The 10427-nt window shown below is 45.1% G+C and overlaps 1 protein-coding gene across 4 annotated transcripts in view; it reads left to right on the forward strand.

Annotated features, from left to right (window-relative positions):
* The window catches only part of ARHGAP19 (Rho GTPase activating protein 19), a 70450-nt gene extending 66212 nt beyond the window's left edge, over positions 1 to 4238 (forward strand). For 2 of the 4 annotated variants that reach the window (XM_027528564.1, XM_027528562.1), the window contains exon 12: positions 396 to 2690. In XM_027528564.1, the coding sequence (XP_027384365.1) occupies positions 396 to 400 (5 nt within the window). In that variant the 3' untranslated portion in view covers positions 401 to 2690. Of the gene's footprint in view, positions 1 to 395 lie in introns of all 4 variants that reach the window. The other 2 variants (XM_027528563.1, XM_027528561.1) reach the window with 2 other exon arrangements.
* Positions 4239 to 10427: the final 6189 nt, after the last annotated feature.

Raw genomic sequence — 10427 nt, forward strand, 5'->3', positions numbered from 1 at the left:
CAGCATTTCTCATGATGTACTCTGCAGGTAAGTTAAATAAGCAGGGTGACAATATACAGCCTTGACATACTCCTTTCCCTATTTGGAACCAGTCTGTTGTTCCACGTCCAGTTGTAACTGTTGCTTCCTGATCTGCATATAGATTTCTCAAGAAGCAGGTTTTCCCATCTCTTTAATTTTCCACAGTTGTGATCCACACAGTCAAAGGCTTTGGCATAGTCAATAAAACAGAAGTAGATGTTTTTCTCTGTTTCTCTTGCTTTTTCGATGATCCAACGGATCTCTAACCCTCAGGTTGTAGAAAATACTAAGTATAGATTTCTCTAGCTTTTAGGTGGGATATTTGCAGAAATAAATACTTACAAATGTGTTTAATGTTCCTTTTTCTGTTTCAGCCTAGGATTCTTCTGAAGGATCCAGAGTTTTCCTGTTGTCCACCCAGAATTCTTCCTTCTGTGGCCCAGTGGCCGTGACCACCCACAGAGAAGCTGGGACTTGCAGCGCGCTTGCTGCGTGTTGAATTGTGAAAGCCAACTAATCCTGTGACTCAACTGATACCTCTAACCTCACTCAGCGGAGATGTCTGCAGATTCTGCCTACTAAACCGGTGCTAGCGAGTCTCTCTTTAAAAAAAATGTTCTGGGGAAACCACTAAACAGCCACACCAGCTTACACACAGCACAGTCAATGAGCAGAACCAGGCAGACTCCTCTGCCTAGTCCATGTGTGTGTTTAGGCAGGTTCTGTTTTTTGAAAATTTGAAGTTTGTGCTCAGCTGCAGTGATTTTTTTAAAAAAGTGCAGACAATCCTAGTGGATCGATGTTATTCTTAACTGATAGTTTGGACTTTTCTCTGTTTTGATAGTATTGGGGATATGTTGGGTATTGTTTTTGTTTATTTGTTTTTTCTTATTTTTTAAAAAGCCATATTTTGGATAGGTAGTTGAAATGGGCTCTAAGCCAGATGTCTTTTCTCTTTTCACCTTAAGCTCTTTGTCTTATGAGGCTGTACTCCTCAGTACCTATTTGTGTCCAAAGAATTTATTGCTTTCCTGAGAATTTTTTTTTTTTATGATTTCTTGGGCCTGAGATTATAGGTGTTTGGCCTGTAGGACTGAATAATTCAGAATGATGCAGTATCTTAACAAATGATGTTAAACTGTGTCCTTTCCTCCCTCCTTCCTTTCTGTCTCCCTCCCTGTCTTCCTCTTTTCCTCAGTGATGTCAGAATAGTCATATGGTTGCTGAACTCCTTCCTCCATTCAGATTCTTCTCACCTAAAACATCTCTGGTGCCAATGTGGTGCCTTCTCTGCCCAGTCACTGTGACTCAAGGCATGTCACCAACAGTTTACTTGAGGTTTGCTGAAATACCTGTATGTAGGGGAAGCTCCGGCGTAGGATTAGGCTGGAGCTGGCTTTATGGCCAGGACGACTCTTATGGATGAGATTATACTGCATCTCTCTAAGGGATCAGGTGTGCAGGCTGGACCGTCTCCTGAGAGCAAGCTGGAGTCGGAGGACGGAAGCGAGCATGTTTCTCTGCAGGACTGAGAGATTTAAAGGGAAGAATGTTCTTGTTTGAAAGCAGTTGTGGTTTATCACCTGTGTTGAAGAGTGGCTGCTGGCCCGCCCCTTTCCTTGTCACAGTGGGCACCGGGGGTAGTTGGGAGATGGGCTGGAGCTTTGACTGGGTTGGGGATGTTCACATGTGTTTGAGAGGAGTGGCAAGGCTCTGATCCAGGTGAGACGTCCCTGTCCAGAGAGAGCAGGGCAGGAGGGAGCTTATGCCTGCTCTGTTAGACGCGTAACCACTCTTACCCCGTGTGCCGGAGCTGAGTCAGGCCTCGGGGGAGAGGCAGTTGCCCAGCAAACTGTGACTTCTGCCCTATTTTTAAACTGTTGAAATGGTGTGTTATTGCTGAAACAAAACATGATTCTGGGGAGCACAGTTTGCTTTTGTATCTGGAAGTCAGTCTTGTCTGCTGTATTTTCTGTTTCTTCTGCCGCTGTAACAACAGTAGTGGAGAAAAATGGGAAATTTGGCCATCCAACTTGATAGATTGTGAATAATAGATGGTTAGGAGTACAAAGCTGCTCAAAAGTCCCTTTCTCTACAGTAGTTTTATGTCATTCTTAAAAAATACTTATTAGCAAGTTCATACATGTAGGGTTCTATTTGACTTTTTTCCTTATAAAATTTCTTGCACCAGCTATCAGTGAGTTCAAACAGACCCCTTCTGGTATGGCCGGGTGAGAGTGGTGTCCTCCCTTAACTCTGTACTTGCTCTCTTAGTTTGTCTAAGCATCTCATTCTGGAGTGGTGCGGTCTGGCACAGGTGGAGGGAGCGGAGCAGTGGCCTCATACCTCCTTGTCATCGAGGTGCTTCTGTGGTTCTGTGTGAGGGAGGCTCTATTTGAGGTTTAGTTGGTTGAGTGCAGTTAGTAATCCAGGCTGGTGCTCTGGGGCTGGGGTGGTGAGAGATCCTGTCACGTGTTTTTATATAGCTTGCCCCTTTGGGCAGTTTATGTGGATATTTGGGTATGTGTGTTCCATTAAAGTATTTATTAAATATGATTTCCCTTGCTGTAAGGGTATGATAGGTCTTTTCTTGTTTGTTTTTTAACAGAAGCTATGATGTAGTTGGAATCCAGATTTGAGAAATAAACAGCATAACCTCTTCTGCCTTATAATATGTAACTGTTCTAATCCTGTGGAATCTTACACAGAATGAAAAAACAAAGACCTTTTAAGCATTTGCTACAGGAGGATACTATTGCCCTTCTGACTTGGTGGGCAGGCATTTTTGAGCCAGTATTCAACAATTTAAAAAATATGTAATATTTAAAAATTCTGTTTTATGTTTGTTTTTCATGTTGAAACAATTTCTTTGGAAATGCCTCTTGTTTTTAAATTTTCCTTTCTTTCTGGGGTCAGTTGCGGTGGATTTTGATGTAATATTAATGGGGGGCAGTATATCTTGTGTGGGCTCAAGCATAAAAAATGCAGACCACTTCCTTAATTCAGATCAGTTGGCACTGGGTGAGCTATCCTGGTTGAATCAGTGAAAACCTTGGGCACTGGACTCCTAACTTTCTAACTTGGTACAGTGGTGCAGTGTTCCTGCTTTGAAAGACTCCACTGCAGCAATGAAAGAGAATTAGATGGTACTGACTGTACCTGAGTGCCAAAACACAGTCAAGGAGGTGGTACCTCATGAATCGAAACTGAAACTCTAGTTGGCCCTCCACCAGCTCATTACCCCGAACGAATCTTCCGTAGTCAGGAATGACAGTGGGCTGCCTTGGGAAACAGAGCAATTTGGGGTTAACTGCGGTGATCACTGGGTGTCCAGCGGTGGCTGTTTTGTTGGCTTGTAAGAAAGCCAGTGGTTCCAGAGTGTCAGAGCAGAGCCATTCTCTCCTCTGGAACAGCAGTGTTTCTGTTCAGCTTTCCTCATAGAAACCTCTGTTAGGATACGGTTTAAAACACCGCCTTCCGGGAGATCCTGTGGTTGCAGAATGGTCTCTCGAGTTTATCTGCTTCCTTACTTCCTGCAGAGCCTCACACAGATGTCTGAAACTGGCTCTCATTCTGAAGTCTTTTCTGAGTAGAATTCCTTTCCCCAGGAGAGAGCTGTATCCATCTGGAAGCCTTGGTACCGAAGACAGGACCTGGATCCAAAGCTAGATACCAGCAGTTGGCAGGACTGCTGTAGAAACTGGGGAAGATTCAGGTTTATAAGATGCACAAGCTTTTCAGACCAGTGGTAATTAATCTGATCTAAAACTCACTGTGGGAAAGCTGGCTTTCCTCCGCAGGTCATGCTGAGCTGTTTCCACAGGTGGAGAGTGGATGGGAGGGCTGACGAGGAGGTGGAGTTAAGACTTACTAGCCTGAGTGCTTGGGTTACCATGGAAACTGGAGTGTGGGAGGCCACAGCAGATGCTAAGGAGCCATTGAGCACTCCCCCAGACATGTCTGGGGACCAGCAGAACTGGTTGGGAAAAGCACCCCTGCCCCAGGGTCCTTTACTACATAGCAAGGCTTGCCTTTTCACTACCCCCAAGCTCGCTCAACAAGAGAAGCAAGGTTTCTTAACTGTCTAACCATTTTTAATTTTTTCATTCTTATTCAACTATATCCTGTATATATATATATGTAACTGTAAAGAAACATGTATTGTTTTTCTTTTATATTCATGTAATATTCTGAAATTAAATTTCTTTTGTTTCATATCTATAGGCTTTGATCAGTCTCTTCATTTACATTTGACTGATGGATTATTTTAAAGAGAGGTTGCCTCTTAAAAACATTGTTTCAAGTTTGACTGAGTTGCTATGACAGAGGTGGCCTCTTGTTCTGAGGACTGTGACACTAAGAACTGGCGTGTCTTTGGCTTGCTCTCCAGCTGGGGGGTGGGTTCAGGGGGAGTAGGGCTTTTTTGGCTGATTGGAAATGGGATTGGAACCTCTGGGAATTTTGAGTTCCCTGATTTCCCTTGGCTGAGTCTAGAATGCTTTGCCCAGATTTCGGTTTCTCACATAATCTTTATTTCCTCATTTAAAATAAGGAGTGATGGTTATAGTAACAGTAAAAACCAAGTGACATTTTCATCTAGGCCAGCAAGCTGCAGTGTTTAGACAACTCTGCTTGAGATGTTGTTTCTGTCACTTACATATGTGGGCTTGGGCATGTTCCCCACTCTGTAAGGGAGTGGGTAACGATACCATCTCAATGATGCCATGCTCAAGAGGCACATGTAGGGGCTTAGCACAAAGGTTTTAATCTGGAGTTTGTGATTTCAGGAATTTTTTGCTCCTGTAATTCTATGTAAAATTTTGTGTATGTTTGAATTTTTCTAAGGCAGGGATTTCAGAGCCTCCATGACTCCCAGAGGAGTCCTTGGCCACCAAATACTGAGCACCACTAGCCTTACATTGTGCCTGGCAGATGGCAGGTATTCATTCAATGTTAACTTTCTCTGTCTCTGCCAAGGACACATTTTATAATCAGCTGCTTACTGATGCTGACATGGTTATTTTTGATAACAAAAGAGTTACATCCAGAATAGAAATAAAAAACTCTTGTTTTTGCTCCATTACCTGCCTGTGTGTTCCTCTTGAGCTGTGTTAGCTCCCTAAGGTGCCACTCAGACCGTCTGTCACTCTCTCCTCATCCCCCAAGGACCAGTTCATATTATTTGCAATAGAAAAAGGAGCTAGTTCTGTTTCTTTAAAGTGTGGAGGGACTCTTAACAGCACATGGGAAACTCAGTAATGCAAAAGGAAAAGGGGTAGAGGGACAGGGAGTTGCTCTGAAAAATAGGAAGAGGCTCAAATGTCTAGTCCAGTGCTGAGCACATGACCATTAATCATTAAGTTACAGAATGGAGTGAAGAAGCAGACATGCATTACACAGCGGGGAGAGGAGGTGGGAAAGAGAGAACTGGGAAGCGTCTTCCGGCTCTCTCCCCCTCCAGGGCCTTTGTGCCCCATGGCAGGTGGCCCATTTTTGCCCCCCCTAGATTCTAAATTAGAAGCACAGAGAGTGGGAATGGTGAGAAGCCTGAGACCTAGGCTACAGGGTTGTGGTGGGACCATCAGGTTTGTTTGGTGCTTCTTTTATGTCCTAGCCTCGTAAATTCCCTATAAAAAGCAAAACCAAAAATCGGGGTTGAGCAGTGGCCGGGTCTTGATCCTAGTTGATCATTAATATCTTACCCTTTTTTGGAAGCACCCAGTGCCCAGATCCCAGTCTTCGGCCTTGGAACCAGTATGCAGATTAGTGGGAGGGCCCTTGGTGTCATTGTTAGCTTTCTCCTTTTATCACTGGAAGTCAGTCTTTTAAAATTTTTGATGCCTTGGCCCCAAGGAATGCTTAATTCAGTAGAGCCATATCCGTGGGCAACAAAGAAGGGAAACAGATTGTCTTAAAATTGTAATTGCGGAAGCCATTCCTTGGCACCAAAGTCGGGGATGCTTTTAAGAGCTTCTCCTGCCCGTGTACTTGCCAGTTTTCCAATATTGGAAGAGGAATATAATAGGGCCTCTAAGGAATTCACGTCTGAATGAAAAATTAATACCACAATTTTTTGAGTGCTTATGTACTAAGCTTTGTGCTGGCCAATTAATTCCTTCTCTCGTTAAAGTCATACATCTCTGTGAAGTATTCTTAACTCCAGTTTTATAGTAAAAGACATATGAAGAGTTTAATGTATCCATTGTCAACTAAAAAGCAGTAGAGTCAAGGTTAACATCCAGGGCTTTAAGAACTGTGGTCTGAAGCAGGGTCACACACCCAATGTCTGTAGGAGCCAGGAAGGAAGTGTAAAGTCATGAAAACAACAACTGCTTTGAGAGATTGAAAAACACCATGGGAGGGACTTCCCTGGTGGTTTAGTGGCAAAAACTCTGAGCTCCTAGTGCAGGGGGCCTGGATTCAATCCCTGGTCAGGAAACTAGATCCGACGTGCTGCAACTAAAGATCCAGCATGTTGCAACGAGAATTGAAGACCCTGTATGCTTCAACTAAGACCTGTAACCAAATACATAAATATTAAAAACAAATTGTAATACAAGTTCCTCCCACTGGCTATCTTCAAATGAACAGCCAAACAGATGAGAATAAAGGGGAGCTATCACATGATGGAAAAACTCCTAATAAGTCCACAAAACTGGGGGAGGGGTGAATTGGGAAGAACAGGGCCAAGTATAAAGGAAAATAAAAATACGATGACACTTAAAAAAAAAACCCAAAAATCATGGGAGCCAAACACAAGCCCTCCACAGTCTGGCTTTGGCCCTCAAGCCCCATGTGGCATCTTCTGCACAGTGCTGCGCTGCTCCTAGCTGGGACCCAGGTCTGCATAGGACTTTCTCCAGCGATGCCCAGTGCTGGCTCTGGGGTGATAGCGTGGTGTGCCCTCCAGGAACGGTGTTCAGACCCAGGAGGGTTGGTGCCCACTGAAACACACCATACCCCCACCGCAAAGTCTATCCTCATTTGTTGCTCTCCCACATGCATTGCCCCAGTATGGTAGCCTCTGGCCACATGTGGGTACTGAGCACTTGAAATGTGGCCAGTCTAAATTAAGATGTTCTGTTAAGTATGAAATACACCCCAGAATTCAAAGAATAAGAAAAAGAATATAAAAATGTCTCTAATTTTATATTGATTCCTTGATGTTTTAGTATATTGTATTAATTATTAAAATTAATCTTACCTGTTTATTTTTATCTTTTTAACGTGATTGCTAGAAAATATTAAATTACATATATGACTTATGTTGCTTTTCCCCCCACAACTCCTGGGGCTCTAATCCGAGGCTATTCTTTCTTCCCCAGAACCTATTCCTCAACTCCATCAGTTCCTGTGGTCACATCACCTCTTTTCTTTTAGTCCTGAGACCACCATGGGGAGTGGAGGGGAGGGCAGAAAAAAGCAGTGACAGGTTTATCCTTTGGCTTCTCTGGGCTTGGCTCCTGCCATTCATGGTGGGCTCTGGGAATCCTCAGCGTGGTCCAGCTCACCAATACCTGTGGGCTGCAGCCCTGGGGCGGTAAGGTTCCTCCAAGAGGACTTTGCTCAGGGTGTGTGTCAAGCGCTGCCTGTCTCTCCCAGAGGGGGCGCTGCCCTTTAGGGTTTTTCCTGTTGTGATCCATCAAGATATTTTTAAGTTAATGAACTCACAGTAGGTGGCGTGTGTCCTGTATTTTCCATGTGGATAAAAATGCTGCTATAAACTGTGGAGACTGAAATGTGTGTGTATTAAGAAGGCTCTTCCTATTCCTAGATGCAGACAACTACTGAAAGCTAGATGGAAGCTGTGCTGATCAGAGGAGAGGAAACATTAAAAATGTAACCTCCCTCCCCCATTCCCCATTGTCCTGGGCATAAGGACCCATTAGGCATACTGTACAGCTTGGCAGTCTAGGGCCAGGGCCTTCTGCCTCTTGCTGGTGAAAAGCCCTTGGGACTTAGTGGAAACCTCATGCCCTAGTAATCCAGCCTTTATTAAGCACTTGAATGTAGCTGAAATTGACCATTGATGAGGGGTCTTGGATGGCAGCCTTGAACACTCGCTGTGTGTGCTGCATTGAATGAACTAGGGCGAAGAGGAGAGACATGGCCCTCCTCCTGGTCTCTGCTTCGCTTTCCCCAGCTTCCTCTTTACAGACGAGTCTAGAAACCATCTGGTTTGGAGGGAAGGGAGGATATATTTAGTCTCAAGTAGAGATAGATGTAGAGTCAGAGCCAGTCGGAGCTGTCTGGGACTCGGCAGGAGTGGTGGCACCTTGGGGTCCTTGTGAACAGGGGAGGGGCTCTCAGGACACCAGCTTTCCCATGCCTGCTTCAGCCAGGGAGCTCCCCTGTCTCTGGCTTAGAGTAAGATTTTTACTTTTACTGGCAGAAACAGAGATTTGGAAAGATGGTGAGTTGGGGCTGAGATGAGCCAGCACGTGAGTGGCAGTGAGAGGCAGTGCGGACACTTGGGTTTGTGTCTCTCTTCAAATCAACTCTACCAAGTGTACCGTTTGATAGGCTTTGACAGATTTCTCCATCCCTGAAGCTCACACCCCAATTAAGATGTATGACATCCCTATCACTCCAGAAAGTTCTCTCCTGCCACTCAAGAGTCAATCCCCCACATGCCTGCCCCAGGCTGCCATCTCATTTCTGTCACTGGAGATTATTTATGTCACGAATCCCATCTCCTAATTTGTAGTGAGTGTGTTGACAGTATCTCCTTTCACTCCCTGGCTGACTGTACCTGTTTCGAGGTGGAGGAGGGAGGACCCTTGTTTCTGTATTTCTGGAACCCATGGCAGGAAAGGAGAGGACTGATTCTGGGCTTTTGGAGACCTGAGTTCCTTGAAGGCAGGAGCTCTTCATGTTCTGTTTCCACGATGCTTCATATAGTGCCTGGCACAGAGAAGGCTCTTAGTAAATGTACTGAACTGGATCAGACCTGTCCAGTAACAGAAGGATCATCTGTCGGGGAAGCTGGTTCCTTCCTGGATGGAAATGTGCCTGTCACTGAGGAACACAGGAGGACTTGGGCTTTCTGGCACTGAGGGATAGATGCCATGGCTGGAGCAATATCCAGTCCTCTGGTTCTGTCCCTGTGATGCAGTGCAGTGGGAGAGACAGTGGATTCTAATGTGACCCAGGAAGTGGCAACGTAGAGCTGAGTGCTGCCGAAGCACAGACAGGGGCACAGAGTCTAACTGAGAGATCTGGGGAAGCTTTTCTGGAGGGCACATGCTAGACCAACTGTGCCTGTGACTTAATGGCTCTGAGTGGGAGGAGGGAGTTCACGTGGCCCCTGAAGTTGCTGTTGTCATAAGATTTTGTAAGTAATAGGTTTGTTGATATGCAGATGACACCACCCTTACGGCAGAAAGCGAAGAACTAAAGAGCCTCTTGATGATAGTGAAAGAGGAGAGTGAAAAAGTTGGCTTAGAGCTCAACATTCAGAAAACTAAGATCATGGCATCTGCTCCCTTCACTTCATGGCAGATAGATGGGGAAACAGTGGAAACAGTGACAGACTTTATCTTTTTGGGCTCCAAAATCACTGCAGATGGTGACTGCAGCCATGAAATTAAAAGACGCTTGCTCCTTGGAAGAAAAGTTATGGTCAACCTAGACAGCATATTAAAAAGCAGAGATGTTACTTTACGAACAAAGGCCCATCTAGTCAAAGCTATGGTTTTTCCAGTAGTCGTGTATGAATGTGAGAGTTGGACTATAAAGAAAGCTGAGCACCGAAGAACTGATGCTTTTGAACTGTGGTGTTGAAGAAGACTCTTGAAAGTCCCTTGGACTGCAAGGGGATCCAACCAGTCCATCCTAAAGGAAATCAGTCCTGAATATTCATTGGAAGGACTGATGCTGAGGCAGAAACTCCAATCCTTTGGCCACTTGATGCGAAGAACTGACTCATTTGAAAAGACTCCGATACTGGTAAAGATTGAAGGCAGGAGGAGAAAGGATCAACAGAGGATGAGATGGTTGGATGGCATCACCGACTCAATGGACATGAGTTTGAGTAAACTCTGGGAGTTGTTGATGGATAGGGAGGCCTGGGGTGCTGCGGTCCATGGGGTTGCAAAGAGTTGGACAGGACTGAGCGAGTGAACTGAACTGAACTGAACTGAAAGTGCCCTCGGATAGCCACACAAATTCGTGATTTGGGTCAGAAAATGGCCTGATTTTGTCCAACTGTGTTTTGCTTTTTGGGAACAGCAGTGGAAATGAGTGGGTGGCTAGGTGAAACATTTTGGGCCCTGCAGACATGAAGAGACGCATAGGGGCAAGGAAGCATCTGGTGTCCGTGAGAGCCACGGAAAATTCCAAGTGTTGCAACACAGAACACAAGGGGAGCGGAGGTGCTGCTGGTGTGCTGGTTTAGCGCTGTCGCT

This window comes from Bos indicus x Bos taurus, chromosome 26 (assembly GCF_003369695.1).
Source record: "Bos indicus x Bos taurus breed Angus x Brahman F1 hybrid chromosome 26, Bos_hybrid_MaternalHap_v2.0, whole genome shotgun sequence".
NCBI lineage: Eukaryota > Metazoa > Chordata > Mammalia > Artiodactyla > Bovidae > Bos > Bos indicus x Bos taurus.